The sequence below is a fragment of the Bos taurus genome, chromosome 8 (assembly GCF_002263795.3).
Source record: "Bos taurus isolate L1 Dominette 01449 registration number 42190680 breed Hereford chromosome 8, ARS-UCD2.0, whole genome shotgun sequence".
NCBI classification, from domain to species: domain Eukaryota; kingdom Metazoa; phylum Chordata; class Mammalia; order Artiodactyla; family Bovidae; genus Bos; species Bos taurus.
The window spans coordinates 82,661,349-82,679,254 of record NC_037335.1 but is presented as its reverse complement, the minus strand read 5'-3'; the positions used below and the strand labels follow the sequence as shown (position 1 = coordinate 82,679,254).

General features: G+C 37.0%; 1 protein-coding gene across 3 annotated transcripts in view; it reads right to left on the bottom strand.

Moving 5' to 3' along the window:
* The window catches only part of ERCC6L2 (ERCC excision repair 6 like 2), a 155,015-nt gene that overhangs the window by 33,711 nt on the left and 103,398 nt on the right, over positions 1-17,906 (bottom strand). For all 3 annotated transcript variants that reach the window (XM_005210398.5, XM_059889007.1, NM_001082606.2), the window contains 3 exon segments: positions 9,160-9,240; positions 6,632-7,784; positions 1,198-1,352 (listed from right to left, as the gene is read on the bottom strand). In XM_005210398.5, the coding sequence (XP_005210455.2) occupies positions 1,198-1,352; positions 6,632-7,784; positions 9,160-9,240 (1,389 nt within the window).

Genomic DNA, 17,906 nt, shown 5'->3' with positions numbered 1-17,906 from the left:
CCCTTTATCAAAGCTATGGTTTTTCCAGTAGTCATGTATGGATGTGAGAGTTGAACTATAAAGCAAGCTGAGAGTTGAAGAACTGATGCTTTTGAACTGTGGTGTTGGAGAAGATTCTTGAGAGTCCCTTGAACAGCAAGGAGATCCAACCAGTCTATCCTAAAAGAGATTAATCCTGAGTATTCATTGGCAGGACTGATTGATGGTAAAGCTGAAACTCCAATACTTTGGCCACCTGATGCGAAGAGCTGACTCACTGGAAAAGACTCTGATGCTGGGAAAGATTGAAGGTGGGAGGAGAAGGGGACAACAGAGGATGAAATGGTTGGATGGCATCACCGACTCAATGAACATGAGTTTGAGTAGGCTCTGGGAGATGGTGATGGCCAGGGAAACCTGGCGTGCTGTAGTCCATGGGGTTTCAACGAGTTGGACACAACTGAATGACTGAACTGAATAAGCCAAAGAGAAGAAGATACTTTTTAAAACTTTTGATGTAAGTGTGTAAATAAAGTATCACTTTCATTTAAGTTATATTTCTATAAAACAGCAATTTTAAATGAGAAGAGCCCTTGGCTCAGGAAACTCAAACAGGAGCTCTGTATCAACCTAGAGGGGTGGGATGGGGAGGGAGATGGGAGGGAGGTTCAAAAGGGAGGCAATATATGTATACCTATGGCTGACACGACTGAGCGACTGAACTGAATTGAACTGATGGCTGATTCATGTTGAGGTTTGACAGAAAACAGCAAAATTCTATAAAGCAATTATCCTTCAATAAAAAATAAATTAATTAAAAAAATCCTTTTGTTAAAAATACAAATTCTGTTTTTGTATGTGTCTTCATTTTAGATGAAAAATTACAGAAGAAATCTAATGATACACTTTCCTTTTTCCATATGAGCAGTAGTAGTTTTGGTTCTGATTAAACTAATTCCCTCAGAGTCCTCATTTTTGGCAAACATTCACTAAAGAAACTATTAAGCAACTCAACATTATTAGGCATTTAGATACAGATTTGTCTTTTAATATAAAACATTTTGTGAATACAGTGCCCCAAATAGTATTTTGCTTTTTACACTTATTTATAAGTCATTTATAATCTTATTGGTACTTTTGAGGGGGTACTTAGAGAAGATCCTATTGAGGAACCTCTGTGAAAATGATATAAAAACTAGAGGTATATTATCTTCTTACCTTAGAAGTGCAAACAGCTATGTTAGCAGGAAGCTGAGAAAACTGCTTCAGTTCAAATACATCACGTGCTGCCCATCGACTCATGTGATTTTCAGCTTTGCTTGACCCAATCACATTCTGGTTTGAGTGAATGTAAGCCACTTCCTGAACACCATCTAAGAAATAATTGATGTTTATTAACTGATGTCTTATGATGAAACAATATAGTTCAAGATATACTTTAAAAATTATCAGCAACACATTTAAAACAGGTTATGCTTATTTATTTTAATCTTCAAGAAAAACACTGAGTTTATATGTCAATATCTCAATATTCTTTTTAAAAAATTGAAAAGAGTTCCAATATATCTTTAAACTCTTAGGTTAACTTAGAAATGACTTTGCCCTCTCATATAAGAATTTTTGATATCAGGTAACAATTTTTAGATTTAAGCGTGAAATGAGGAAAAGTCATTGTAGAAGATTGTTTCTACGAACTTGTCATCTCTGTTGATGTAAAAAAAATGTTTACTAATTTAAAAGTAGTGCTAACCTCATCTGTTCCTTTAAACAAGTACTTGATTACAGTTATGAAGTAGGAGCATGGGGTTTATGACCAGGGAGTTTTGGTCAGCTTTGTTCAGTTTTATTGTTTGTAAATTGTCTTTTTTGTACATATGCCCAGAGATTGTCAAGATTTGGAGGTTTTTAGGAAATGAAAAAAATTAACTTACAGCTTTTATCTAAAAGAAGTTTAAAAAATGGCTACTTTTTTTTTTAATTGCTTTGCTGCTAGGCACCTATAATTTACTTTTAAATTGTTGTCATTAAAAGAGAAGGCTAGAATTGAAGTCTATAAAACTCCCTCAAACACCTCTGACAGTGACCCTCAATATGCCCTTCAACGCTTGTGCTTTTTCAGCCCTGAAACTCTCTGTCAGAATTGCCAATCATGAGAAAACAAGATGTTGTTAAATGACTAAAAGAGCAACCAAGATAATTTTCTCCTTAAATTTTGAAATATCAGTTAGGGTGTATATAGCAACAGTTTAAAACCATCCAAAGAATTCTTCTGGTAAAAAACTGACTCAGATAGTATTCTTAATTTTAATGACACATTTTATACATTCAAAATAGGTTCCACACAAACTATTACATCTTTTATATAGTAAAAAAAAAAAAACAACAACAACAAAAAACCCCAACTTGGCTGGTCTTTAAAACAAAAGTTCATGCAATAATTCTTCAAACTTAAAATCTAATTGTTGCACACAAACCAAAGGATAGTCTAGCATTGGTATTCCCTACTTCTTGAACATTTGCTTTTTACCACTTAGCTTTTCTGAAAAACTTACATTAGTACCTGTTTTCACTCTAACAGAAAGAAATTCAAAGAAGATTTTCACTTTTATGAAAAAGGGCAAAAAGCAAAACAGTGTTTGTTTGTAGCCAGACCTTAAAGAGGCAGCATACTCCTCAGGAGCAAGCATGGCCCTGCGAAGCTCCTTTACAGGAACAACACTCAGGATCTCAGTGTTAAGCCATCAGAACTTTGAATTGTGTTGGTGAGTATCTGTGCTTTACCTGGATTTACCTCGTGTGACCATTAACAAGATTTATCCTAAGGTAATTGCTTCTTTGCTTTACGCCATTTCAGTTTATGAAAAATTATATAAGGCGGCTCTACTTTTCCATAGCAGGGCAAAATAGTATGTATCATAGTGAACTTTTAAATGAAGACTACTAAAAACCACAAGAGAAAGCTTGTTTTGTCAAACACAATTATTAAAGTTTGTACATCAAAATATCAGATTCTTTCTGGTGATTTTTTGGGGGAATAAATCAAGACACTTCTGAAAGCAAAGCTAACTCAAAAATCACTAATCTGATTGTCAGCAGATGATGGTAAGGGGAAGCAGTTTTTCCAGCTCTCTAAAACATGAGAGTAACCAGACTGCAAAACCAAAAGCCAAGGACAACGCTTACAACAAAATTAGATGACAAGATATTCCTACTAGCTCTAAAATACAAGAAGCTAGGCTCAGCTCACTAGTAGCTACACACTCTATAGGCATCAGGGCCTGTGTGAAGGAGAAACGAAAGGGCAGGGTGGCATCTGATGGATCTGAAAACAGGAGACTCTAGCACAATAGGCTACCTGGAGATCAGCAGCTGTATTTGGGAAGATGTTCCATTCTCTAAAGCTGAGTACAGAGTACATGGGGGCTTGCCTAAGGGGCTAGGGCAGGCTAGCCCTAAGGAACTCCCCAAACTGACCCCCTAGGGCTCCCAGGCCAGGGTCAAGTAAGAAGGAAAAACTGCTAGGGTGAAGTAAACGTGAACAGAATAGGAAGAATAGGAATGAGGAAAAGAGATGGTCGAGAGCAAAGCAGGGGAAATGGTTAGAAACAATAAATCCCAATACTGTTTTGAACACTATGCAAAAATTACAAATATGAATCTCTGTGAAATTAGAAAAGATTTCCTAAATTCTGCCTCATTTTTAAAAATTCAGGGGAAAGAATTTGTATAAAAATGAGCAAAGGGTCAAATCTCATAAAAATTATAATGGAAAAGAGAATAAGCAGCAGAATAACATCCCTAAATGCCAGAAAGACAAGCTTACAAAACAAAATTGTAACTAATTTCAAAGTTAGGTAAAAGACTTCAATAAAATGGTAAAACATAGGGATCAGCAATACAAATCAGACTTTTAACTACAAAGGGCACAAACTGTTATTAACAAGAATCTCAGAGAATATTACTCTTATGAGTACTTTCTGGGATCTACTAGAAATAAGAGATCTATTAGAATATAAGCTTCAGACAATCAAAATGACTAGAGAGACACTGACATGGAGACTAATGAGAAGCATTAAATTTATAGTTACCTGCAAACCAAGAATAAAAGTCTAAGAGGAGAGCGTATAATGCAGTAACTGTATTCTGACAGTGAACACATAACATATCCATTTTAAAAACAGGCAGAAATGGGAGAGCATATGGATAGTCGGCCCCAAACATTAATGTTTCCAGGAATCACACTACAATAGTATTGATAGTTTTATTATTTGACTTTTGTGTAATATGGATACAAAATGAGTAATTATGGGACATTATAATTAAATCATTCCCTGTGTGCTTAAGAACCAGGATTATCAGTAGAGAAGAAAAAGTATGTAAATATGATAGAGAAGAGGTTAAGTAAAAGCTCTAGGTGTACTCAGTCACTCAGCTGTGTCCAACTATTTGCGACCTCATGTAGCCCACCAGGCTCCTCTCTGTCCATGGGGATTCTCCAGGCAAGAATATTGGAGTGAGTTACCATGCCCTCCTCCAGGGGATCTTCCCAAGCCAGGGATCAAACCCAGGTCTCCCACATTGCAGGCAGATTCTCTACCATCTAAGCCACGAGGGAAGCCCAAGAATACTGGAGTGGGTAGCCTATCCCTTCTCTATACCCCCAAATAAAGAATAAATATGGAAGCATGAAAATGAACTCATAAAGCATTGTATTTTATCTCATATATAAAAATACATACATGTCACACATATATAAACTCACATATACATATATATACACACACACACAATTTATAATAAACATAATTTATCCACTGAAAAGACCCAGAAATAATAACTAAGCAAGTAGTAGCAATGATCATTTCTAGCACCAGATTGCGGTCTTGAAACACACTTTGTCACTAAAAGAAACCAAGACTTCTTAGAGAAATGACTGATTTTAGGTCTGAGGCAGAAAATGCATGAGATGATCCTGGAGTATTGTGTAATACTAGATCGCTATCAAAGATGATTAGCATCACGTCAAAGATCTAAGGAATCAAAATGCTCATGTTTAAAGGCTCCCACTGTCCAAAGATGGGAAAATTGAGCCTCAATAATGGTACTAATTGAAATGAATTTAGACTCATTAAATGTGCTTGAATCAATTAATTAACAATGATTTTAAGAAAAGAAATTGAAGGATGACTAAAAGTTGGTAAAGAAATGACTTTTTCCTATCTTATCTAGATGAACTGTACCACTGGGTAAGTAATAGTAGATGAGGGGAAGTACTGCCTCACAAAAGCATTCTAACAAATGAAAAAGAAATGAGAAGTAGAAACCATCATTGTGCTACTCTGAGTGAGAATAAAGAGACAAACCAGCAAACATTTTGTCAAACACTAACATTAAGAAAACTACGATCATGGCATCCGGTCCCATCACTTCATGGCAAATAGATGGGGAAACAGTGGAAACAGTGGCAGACTTTATTTTTTTGGGCTCCAAAATCACTGTAGATGGTGACTGCAGCCATGAAATTAAAAGACACTTACTCCTTGGAAGGAAAGTTATGATCAACCTAGATAGCGTATTAAAAAGCGGAGACATTACTTTGCCAACAAAGGTCCGTCTAGTCAAGGCTATGGTTTTTCCAGTAGTCATTATGGATGTGAGAGTTGGACTATAAAGAAAGGTGAGCACCGAAGAATTGATGCTTTTGAACTATGGTGTTGGAGAAGACTTGAGAGTCCCTTGGACTACAAGGAGATCCAACCAGTCCATCCTAAAGGAGATCAGTCCTGAGTGTTCATTGGAGGGACTGATGTTGAAGCTGAAACTCCAGTACTTTGGCCACCTGATGCGAAGAGCTGACTCATTTGAAAAGACCCTGATGCTGGGAAGGACTGAGGACAGGAGGAGAAGGGGATGACAGAGGATGAGATGGTTGGATGGCATCACCGACTCAATGGGCATGGGTTTGGGTGGGCTCCAAGAGTTGGTGGAGGCCTGGCGTGCTGCAGTTCATGGGGTCACAAAGAGTTGGACACGACTGAGAGACTGAACTGAACTTTTGTCTTGCCAAAGGGACTGAACCTGAATTTGATACGGTGTCAGAAGCCAACTGCTCAGTTTCAGGAAACAGAGGGTTGAGGAATATGTTCACCTGCACCAACAGCACATAATCAGCAAGATGCAAACTGCAGAAAATAACTGGCCTGGTTTCTTCAACAAAAAAATCATACAAAGAGGGAAAAAAAAAAAGAAAAAAATCATATAAACTGTAAAGAATTGAAAGGGATGGAGGAAAAATCTTATAAACTATACAAAAATTTTTAATGAGACTAAACTTTAATGTTAAGGGTTATACATCGTATCAAATGTGTACACGTGTATTTGATAAAACCATAAAAATGCAAAAAAGTTAAAATAATTAGTTTATAGTGATTCAGATGGGCTACATAGAAGGGGTTCTGGTATACATGACCAACTTCTCTATCCTGATCTAGGTCTTCCCTTTATCCTGCCACTACCCACTTCCTCATTTGTATCTCAATATAGCATCTCGATCACAGAGTTAATTCAAACTAATTCAAGCATCCCTTAAGAGCTATTTGATTGCATACAACAAATATGTAAAGAAAAGTTTTCAGAATGGATTTGCAGTTACCTAAAAATTTATCCATTGATTCACATATCCGATTTTGATTGACAATGCTCTCATTTGAAAATTTCATTGGTTTTCTTGGTATGAAAGTGCTATTTCTTTTATGGTTAGTTAATTTTGAAGAGACACTGATTTTATCTTTTATAGTTTTTGGTCTATGGTTCTGTTTAGAGAAACTGATGTGGCCAACAGATAAATTATCATCTGAGGATGAAAAATCATCAATAGTCTGAGAGTTACAATCTTCATCTGTTGCACACTGTTGGTTTGCTTTCTTCATTGTTTTTGGAAAAGTGTAAAGTTCCCTTTTATTTTCCTTTTTTCTCTTAAACCTCAGAGAACTAGTAGCTCTTTGCTTTCTTACTCTTGACTTGCAGAAAACTTCAATGTCATCAGATTCATCACTAATATCACTACCACCTTTTCTTTTTGTATTAGATTTCAGGGTCTCAATCTCAAGATTTAATTGTTTTGAAATTAGCCCATTTCCTCTGACATTGGTCTTTGTATCATCACCATTATTTTTTATATTTACAGGATTTTCTGATTCAGAATCTTCAGATCCATCCACAGGTGGCTTAAACCTTATATTCTTCTTAAGGAATCTCTGAGTTGTATACTGTGTGGGAAAGATGATATCACTATCTTCTGATTCTGTGACATTCTGTAAAATGTGATGGTGGTCAACTGTGTTTTTAAAGTTTTTCTCATCATCAGACTCAGAAGGAATATTCTCTTTTAAAATTTTCTCACTTTTCTCAAAAACACATTTTCCATTTGGATTTAGGACATTAGCTAATTTCTGATGTTTCAAAGTACCAAGAGAGTCTTGACTCTTCTGACAACCAGCATTTTTGGCTTCTGTTGAAAAGCATGTGGGCTGCTCATCCGAACTTTCATTGTCAGAGGCAATATTTTCATCACCATCCTCAACTGTTTCACATTTTGTCTCAAACAATTTAGAGAAACCACACTGGAGTAAGCTAAACTGCCCAGGAGAAACTGAAGCTCTACTTGAGTCAGATGCTTTGTTTTTCACAGTCTTTGTTACTGAGTTGCTTGCTGTTTCATCCTCACTAAAATCACTGCAGAGATCACATGCTGCTTCTGCTAGCTGTTCTGGACCTCTGTGTTCCCGACAGTCAGGCTCCCTAGCCTACAGAAGAGGCAATGACAGAAACATTAGAAAATGTCAAATAAATGATATCAAATCTATTACATCGGAAGGGAATTAAATTTGGGCAGATAATTTATATACAAGTATATCACTTGGTTTTTTCTAAAACATGTGGTAAACAAATATAAAGGATTTAATATTACAGTCTAGTATACTCTTTTCAAGTTGAATAACTTTCCGAATAAATAAAAGTTAAAACTAGAATATAAAGTGATCAAATTATTCACAAGGAAAACACAGAGCAGAACTGTTAGCTTCTAAGATGCAGAGATTGAATCTGGCCTCAAAGTGAAAAGCACATGACCTGTTGCTTACTGCAGTCCAGCTGATACTTTCAACCATGCTTTAAAAACAAAACAAATTTGCAGGAGTTAAAGAATTCCCAACTAGAAAATATTTCTAGTTCATTAAAAATAAGATTGGACAGGATCTTGACCACCATAAATAAATAAAATATTGAAGCTATTTTGAAGTAAAATTTATTACAAATTTAAGCCTAATATTTATTTTTTTCACATCAATTAGAGCTAAATATATTCTTCAGTTTCTGAAAACTGAGGCTTTATTAGTGAAAGATTTGGGGAAAGTATTATCCGGTAATCTGGTAATATTTCTGCCAACATTTGATATTCATGTATTTTTATAAATTTAAAAAATATTCACCACATAATGGGTGATATAAATTTATAGGGGAGTTACAAATTAATAGTTATCACTGCATATAGTTATCATAGTTATATAATACATGGCTGCATCATATGTATATTATATCAAAACATATAGTTATCATATAGCCCATTATATCTTTGGGCTACTATAAATTTAGAGTTAAATTCTTAAAAAAAAAAGACAAAAATAGCAACAGCAATTAAAATTATACACATATTCTTTACTTTTAAAAAGGCTTTATGATGACAACATAAATTTTTGTAGAATGTGCGATGACAAACTACTAAACCTGTCACAAGACAAAGGACTCAAATATCTGCTTGAGTCAGAGAATGAGTCTGATGTATGGATTTAATAATATTAAATACATACTGATTGCGATTTTTCCATTTGTTGCTTATGTCAGACTGGTCACCTACACAGTGCATTTATTTCTAAATTTATAGTTTGGTATAGTTAAAATTCCAGTTTGGATGTAAACACCTGAAGATTGCTCCTGAATTTTTTTAATGATGTGAAATATTAGCCTAAATTATTAATTTTACTGACAGTCCTCTGACTTTGTGTCCCTGACTTTTTAAAAAATCCATTTTCTTTACACATTGAAAAATGAAGGAAAAAGAAAAGGAAGTTAAAATCATCATGTATATGTTTCCCAGGAGCTCTAGATTCAAAAATTGCTTACTGTTTCTAGTTTGTGTACTGGAGGTTCCTCTTTCAACCACGTTGTAGCTGTCATGATCCCAGCTTCCACCTTGCCTTCTCTCTACAAAAAATGCAAATCACTGTATAAAATATATAAAGTAGAAACAACCAGATAAACAACAGCAATGGCATGATAAAACTTAAGAATTAGGAAAACTGAACATAGGGAATTCCCTGGCAGTTCAGTGGAGGAGGGAACGGCTACCCACTCCAGTATTCTTGCCTGAAGAATTCCATGGAGAGAGGAGTGGGTTACAGTCCATGGGTTCACAGAGAGTCTGACATGACTAAGCAACTTTCACTTTCTTTCACTTTCACTTTCTTAGTGGTTATGACTCTGCAATTTCACTGCTGTGGGCCTGGGTTCAATCCCTGTCTGGGAAACTAAGATCCCTCAAACCACATGGGGTGGCAAAAAAACAAATAAATAAGTAAACTGAGTACAGCTTGCTTTAACTCTCAAATGCTATTTTTCAATTTGCTAATTAAGGAATTCATATTATATATATTTTAAAATGCTCATAATTCTTAGATAATATAGAGGCGCTGTGGAAATCTGCCGGGCCCATAAAAAACTCATTCTTATCATAAGCTTACTTTTTCAGATAGAAAATTAATACCATTTTTCAGCGAACTCTACTAAAAGCCCTAGTAGGGAGGGAGAGTGAAAAAAATGTTAAAAATTTACCCAGTAGTGATAGCCCATAATAACCATGTCTATATGATAACTATATAACTTGGTATGTAATATAATATTTATATAATATAAATATTATATAACATTGCAATAACTCTAAGGATACATTATCATAGAAAATACTGGGTATTGGGAACTTGATATTTTAGCTTATGTTGCTAGTGTGCTTATATTTCGTATTCATTAAAATATGTATATTGATTTCTTCAGTGAAGCAGATATGAAAATGAAAATGTCCATCTTATATAAAACTAAAAAAATCTTAATATTTTAAGAGGCTAGCTACATCTTTTAGGAAAAGTATGCTTTTACAGCTTTTGGTATATCATTTAGCAGAGATATTTAATGGCCTAGATTCTAGAATACTAAATTCTTCTTCAAAAGGAAATACATTGATTTCTCTTGTCAAGTCTATCTGTTGATAGACAAGGGGAAATAACATTATCATTACCAGAGTTACAAATAACCAATTTATGAATACACGAGTGTTCATAATATACCAAAGATATGGTTCCAGTTACCTGGTACCCAGGGCAACAAGTGAGAAATCTCCCCCAGTGAATTTAAAAGAATGATAAAGAGCTCCTGAATAAGATCTTTTCTACCAATGCCCAGAGGCTATCACGTTAAGGGAGTGAGGCACCTCCTTCCTAGTACTCCTTTTTTTCTCTTCAACAGAAGTCAAATATAATAGGTGTAACTGGCAGCACCAGAATTCTTCAAGCTGTCAGAACCCCTCAGTGACAGGTATATGGCAACTCCAGTCTTCTGTTGCTCAGTCCAAACACCCTGGTGTGCATGCGTTTTAAGTCACTTCAGTCATGTCCGACTCTTTGGGACCCTAGGAGCCGTAGCCCACCAGGCTTCTCTGTCCAAGAGCTTCTGCAGCCAAGAATACTGGAGTGGACTGCCATGCCCTCCTCCAGGTGATCTTCCTGACCCAGGGATCGAACCTGCATCTCTTGGCATCTACTAAATTGACAGGCGGATTCTTTAGCACCAGGGCCACACGGGAAGCCCATAACTACGCTGGTTCAGTTCAGTTCAGTCGCTCAGTCGTGTCCGACTCTTTGCAACCCCATGAATCGCAGCACGCCAGGCCTCCCTGTCCATCACCAACTCCCGGAGTTCACCCAAACTCATGTGCATCGAGTCGGTGATGCCATCCAGCCATCTCATCCTCTGTTGTCCCCTTCTCCTCCTGCCCCCAATCCCACCCAGCATCAGGGTCTTTTCAAATGAGTCAACTCTTCGCATGAGGTGGCCAAAGTACTGGAGTTTCAGCTTTAGCATCAGTCCTTCCAATGAACACCCAGGACTGATCTCCTTTAAAAGGATGGACTGGTTGGATCTCCTTGCAGTCCAAGGGACTCTCAAGAGTCTTCTCCAACACCACAGTTCAAAAGCATCAATTCTTCCACGCTCAGCTTTCTTCACAGTCCAACTCTCACATCCATACATGACCACTGGAAAAACCACAGCCTTGACTAGATGGGCCTTTATTGGCAAAGTAATGTCTCTGCTTTTCAACATGCTATCTAGGTTGGTCATAACTTTCCTTCCAAGGAGTAAGTGTCTTTTAATTTCATGGCTGCAGTCACCATCTGCAGTGATTTTGGAGCCCCCAAAAATAAAGTCTGACACTGTTTCTAATGTTTCCCCATTTATCTGCCATGAAGTGATAGGACCAGATGCCATGATCTTCATTTTCTGAATGTTGAGCTTTAAGCCAACTTTTTCACTCTCCTCTTTCACTTTCATCAAGAGGCTTTTTAGTTCTTCTTCACTTTCTGCCATAAGGGTGGTGTCATCTGCATATCTGAGGTTATTGATATTTCTCCTGGCAATCTTGATTCCAGCTTGTGCTTCTTCCAGCCCCACGATTCTCATGATGTACTCTGCATATAAGTTAAATAAGCATGGTGACAATATACAGCCTTGACAGACTCCTTTTCCTATTTGGAACCAGTCTGTTGTTCCATGTCCAGTTCTAACTGTTGCTTCCTGACCTGCATATAGGCTTCTCAAGAGGCAGGTCAGGTGGTCTGGTATTCCCTCTTTCAGAATTTTCCACAGTTTATTGTGATCCACACAGTCCAAAGGCTTTGGCATACTCAATAAAGCAGAAATAGATGTTTTCCTGGAACTCTCTTGCTTTTTGGATGATCCAGCAGATGTTGGCAATTTGATCTCTGGTTCCTCTGCCTTTTCTAAAACCAGCTTGAACATTTGTAAGTGCACGGTTCACATATTGCTGAAGCCTGGCTTGGAGAATTTTGAGCATTACTTTACTAGTGTGTGAGATGAGTGCAATTGTGTGGTAGTCTGGGCATTCTTTGGCATTGCCTTTCTTTGGGATTGGAATGAAAACTGACTTTTTCCAGTCCTGTGGCCACTGCTGAGTTTTCCAAATTTGCTGGCATATTGAGTGCAGCACTTTCACAACATCATCTTTCAGGATTTGAAATAGCTCAGCTGGGATTCCATCACCTCCACTAGCTTTGTTCACAGTGATGCTCTCTAAGGCCCACTTGACTTCACATTCCAGGATGTTTGACTCTAGGTGAGTGATCACACCATCGTGATTATCTGGGTCGTGAAGCTCTTTTTTGTACAGTTCTTCTGTGTATTCTTGCCACCTCTTCTTAATATCTTCTGCTTCTGTAAGGTCCATACCATTTCTGTCCTTTATTGAGCCCACCTTTGCATGAAATGTTCCCTTGGTATCTCTAGTTTTTTGAAGAATCTCTAGTCTTTCCCATTCTGTTGTTTTCCTCTGTTTCTTTGCATTGATCGCTGAGGAAGGCTTTCTTATCTCTTCCTGCTATTCTTTGGAACTCTGCATTCAGATGCTTATTTCTTTCCTTTTCTCCTTTGCTTTTCACTTCTTTTCACAGCTATTTGTAAGGCCTCCTCAGACAGCCATTTTGCTTTTTTGCATTTCTTTTCCTTGGGGATGGTCTTGATCCCTGTCTCCTGTACAATGTCACGAACCTCAGTCCATAGTTCACCAGGCACTCTATCAGATCTAGTCCCTTAAATCTATTTCTCAGTTCCACTGTCTAATCATAAGGGATTTGATTTAGGTCATACCTGAATGGTCTAGTGGTTTTCCCCACTTTCTTCAATTGAAGTCTGAATTTGGCAATAAGGAGTTCATGATCTGAGCCACAGTCAGCTCCCAGTCTTGTTTTTGCTGACTGTATAGAGTCATCCTTAATTGCTTTTTCTACATACCTTATATCTACTCCATCAGCAGATCCTGTCACTGCCTCAGGGTACAGACCACTATCCTCTGGCCCAAACCACCAACTCTTGGCTAGATTGTTGCAGTATCTCCCTACCGGGCTCTTGCTTCTGCTCTTGTACTTCTATAGTCTAATTCTTAATCTTTAGAATAAACAGTATAGATTACACTATTCATTCTGCTATTCAGAACTCCAATTGCTTTTGTTCTCACTCAAAGTCAAAGCCAAAGTTCCTGCAGGATCTGGCTTCCTATCATCTCACTGGCCCCATCTTTGGCTCTCTTGTTTACTACACTCTGGCCACTTTGGCTTCCTTGCCATTTTGAAATCATGCTGAGCATGCTCCTCTCTGAGGGTCTTTGCATTGTTTTTCTGTCCAAAACACTTCTTCCTTGTCTCTTCAAAGAGTCAATTGCAATCTCACAGTGCATGCTTCCTTGGCTACTCCATATAAAATTGTAATGCTCTTTCCTTTACAGTCTCCCCATTTTGTTTCCTGGCTCTATTTTTTTTTTTTTTTTTTGAGATATACTTTACATATTACAGCATGTACATTTAAGGTCTACAAAGTATTAATTTCATATGTTTATATATTGTAATGGGGGGCTTTTCAAGTGGCTCAGTGGTAAAGAATTTGCCTAGCAACGCAGGAAACGCAAGAGACATGGGTTTGATCCTTGGGTCAGGAAGATCCCCTGGAGTAGGAAACGGCAACCCAGGGACAAAGGAGCCTGATGGGCTACAGTCGACTGAGCCACAAAGTCAGACATGACTGAGCACACATGCACATATACTGTAATATGATTATCATCATAGCTTTAGCTAACACCTCTAATGTATCATACAATTATCATTTCTTTTATGTGGTGAGAACACTTAAGATCTGGTCCTTAGGCAGTTTTGGGGTATATAACATAGTATTGTTGACAATACTCACTATGCTGTGTATTAGATCTCTAGAATTTATTCATCTTCTACTTGCTCTATATTTATCTTTAGAATCTGTCATCATGATATACTAAATTCAGTTATTTTTTCTCTTTATTATTTGTTTCTCCCAAATAGAATGTAAATTTTTGTAGGTAGGACTTTTAATCTATTTTATTAATTTCTGTATGCCTAGCTCTATGATGTATAATACTGGACATTTAGCACATACTCAATATTTGTGAAATTAGTTCTCAATATATATATTCTAAAGGGAAACCATTAAAAAAAAGTCAATGTAAAATAGAACTAAAATGCCCAGAAATCATATTAAAAGCACTCTATAAATTCAAATTTCTATATCTTAAAAATTTTTAAAGGGATTTTTCTACAACCTTGAAAAATTAAAAATGTATCACAGGAAGTAAAACACTTCTTTTACTTTATGAAAAATGCTTCCCTTATATAGGGCTTGGACCAATAATATTTTAAAACATAATTTGGCCAAAAGCACAACATGAATCTACTAAATTCTGACTGATAAGAAATGAGCAATTTTAATTCAAAATTTAGTTTAATAATTGAATGCCAATGATGTTCCTAGCGAGAAGTTAAGCATATTCTGCCATAAACAAAATATAAGATTATGGAGGGTCCTGTCATTAATAAACAATCTTGGAGGAAAAACAACATATATTGAGGACAACCAGAGAATAAGAGAACTTTCTGTCTAATAACCTGTCAAATGCAATGTCTTACATAACACTTTTTAAACAGAGGAACAGTGGCTATTCTGACTAAAAACAGAGAACAAAACAATTTGATATATGGCAGAAAACAGGAAGGCTGAGCACAAAGAATTGATGTTTTATAACTGTAGTGCTGGAAAAGACTCTTGAGAGTTCCTTGGACAGCAAGGAGATCCAATCAGTCAAAGCTAAAGGAAATCAACCCTGAACATTCACTGGAAGGACTGATGCTGAAGCTGAATCTCCAATACTCTGTCCATCTGACATGAAGAGCCAACTCACTGGAAAAGACCCTGCTGCGGGGAAAGACTGAGGGCAAGAGGAGAAGGGGACGGCAGAGGATGAGATGGCACGACCAACTCAATGGACATGATATGAGCAAATTCCAGGAGATAGTGAAGGATAGTAAAAGATAAACGAAGGCTAGTAAAAGATGATGCTGTGAAAGTGCTGCACTCAATATGTCAGCAAATTTGGAAAACTCAGCAGTGGCCACAGTATGGAAGAGGTCAGTTTTCATTCCAATCCCAAAGGAAGGCAATGCCAAAGAATGCTCAAACTACCACATAACTGCACTCATCTCACATGCTAGCAAAGTAATGCTTAAAATTCTCCAAGCCAGGCTTCAACAGTATATGAACTGTGAACTTCCAGATATTCAAGCTGGTTTTAGAAAAGGCAGAGGAACCAGAGATCAAATTGCGAAAATCCAATGGATCATCAGAAAAGCAAGAAAGTACCAGAAAAACATCTACTTCTGTTTTATTGACAATGCCAAAGCCTTTGCCTGTGTGGATCACAATAAACTGTGGAAAATTCTCAAAGAGATGGGAATACCAGACCACCTGACCTGCCTCTTGAGAAATCTGTATGCAGGTCAAGAAGCAACAGTTAGAACTGGACATGGAACAATGGACTGGTTCCAAATTGGGAAAGGAGTATGACAAAGCTGTATTTTGTCACCTTGTTTATTTAATTTATAGGCAGAGTACATCATGAGAAATGCTGGGCTGGAAGAAGCACAAGCTGGAACCAAGATCGCCAGGAGAATAACCTGGCAATATCAATATCCTCAATAATGAGTATTAATAACCTCAGATATGCAGATGACATCACCATTATGGCAGAAAGTGAAGAAGAACTAAAGAGCCTCTTGATGAAAGTGAAAGAGGAGAGTGAAACAGTTGGCTTAAAACTCAACATTCAGAAAACCAAGATCATGGCATCTAGTCCCATCATTTCATGGCAAACAGATGGGGAAACAGTGGAAACAGCGAGAGCCTTTATTTTGGGAGGCTCCAAAATCACTGTAGATGGTGACTGCAGCCATGAAATTAAAAGATGCTTGCTCCTTGGAAGAAAACTTATGACCAACCTAGACAGCATATTAAAAAGCAGAGACATTATTTTGCCAACAAAGGTCCGTCTAGTCAAGGCTATGGTTTTTCCAGTAGTCATGTATGGATGTGAGAGTTGGACTATAAAGAAAGCTGAGCGCCGAAGAATTGATGCTTTTGAACTGTGGTGTTGGAGAAGACTCTTGAGAGTCCCTTGGACAGCAAAGAGATCCAACCAGTCTATCCTAAAGGAAATTAGTTGTGAATATTCATTGGAAGGACTGATGCTGAAGCTGAAACTCTAATACTTTGGTCACCTAATATGAAGAACTGACTCATTGGAAAAGATCCTGATGCTGGGAAAGACTGAAGGCGGGAGGAGAAAGGGACGACAGAGGATGAGATGGTTGGATGGCATCACTGACTCAATGGGCATGAGTCTGAGTAAACTCTGTGAGTTGGTGATAGACAGGGAGGCCTGGACATGCTGAAGTCCATGGGGTCGCAAAGAGTCAGACATGACTGAGTGAGTGATCTGAACTGAGTGAAGGACAGGGAAGCCTGGCATGCTGCAGTCCATGGAGTTGCAGAGCCAGGCAGGACTTAGCGACTGAACAACAGAAAACAGGAAAAGTAATATAATACTAATATATTTTACAGATAATGATCCCAAATTAGAAACCTGAATATACATTAGTATGTTGCGCAGTACTCTGTGATGGAGGTACGATCTGAGGGGGGCCTGAAGGACAGAAAAGGTTAATGATTAGAGAAGAGGAATGGGAAAATACAAGTCCATGAAAGAACCAGCATATAAAAAACAAGAAAAAGGGGAACCTTAAATGAGCCACTCAATTCAGAATCGAATACTTACTATAAAATAAAACTCAGCAGTATACATCAGACATTGTATAACAGCTGTAATATTCACGACATACAAATAATATATATCTTCTTCTCCTCCATCCATTGGTGATCACATATGAACCACTACTGAACTTACTTAACATATGCTTACCAATGTTACATGTACATTATATAAATGTTCTCTTCCATATCCCATAAACATGGTCTAAATTCTTTAAGGACAGAGACTAATTGCTCCTTGAACAGTTTTTATGGTACTATTAAATAAATGAAGTACATTAAGGTTTTACTACAAAGTCCTGGAAGTTAAGGGAAATATCCTTAAGTTTTTCAAGACTCAGTTTCCTCAGCTTTATGATGAAGGGATTGAAAAAAAACGACAGTCCAAGATTGCATGATACTCATATCAATGTTAACTAAAAAATAGGCTAATATTCTTAGTATTCTAGTATATTAAAGAATTTAAAAGTTTTTTTAAAGGATATAAATATCCTGCTAAGAATAAGAAACATCTGTATCCTGAGGATGAACACAACTGGGAGAGTTTGAAATACTGGTGTGTAATTTTTATTGGGAACAGAAAAAGAAAGTCCCCACAAGACATGAGAGCGCATCTCAGGGAGTATTTGGTAACTTTTAATCAAAACACATTTTATATTTTTGTTTACTTAGGAAAGTCTATTTTTTTAGTTCCTGACTTCAACAGCTGTTTTCCAAATGATAAATTTCTCTTTACCAGTCTGAAAATGGCCTTGGAAGGTCATACTATCTTGTATATGTATCTGAATTTAACTATGCATGGGGAAAATCTTAGATTAGAGGTATAATAAGTCATTTCAAATTTCTCTAAAAGTAGAAATTCTAAATATAGGACTTATTTATGAAGAAAACCAAAAATTTCT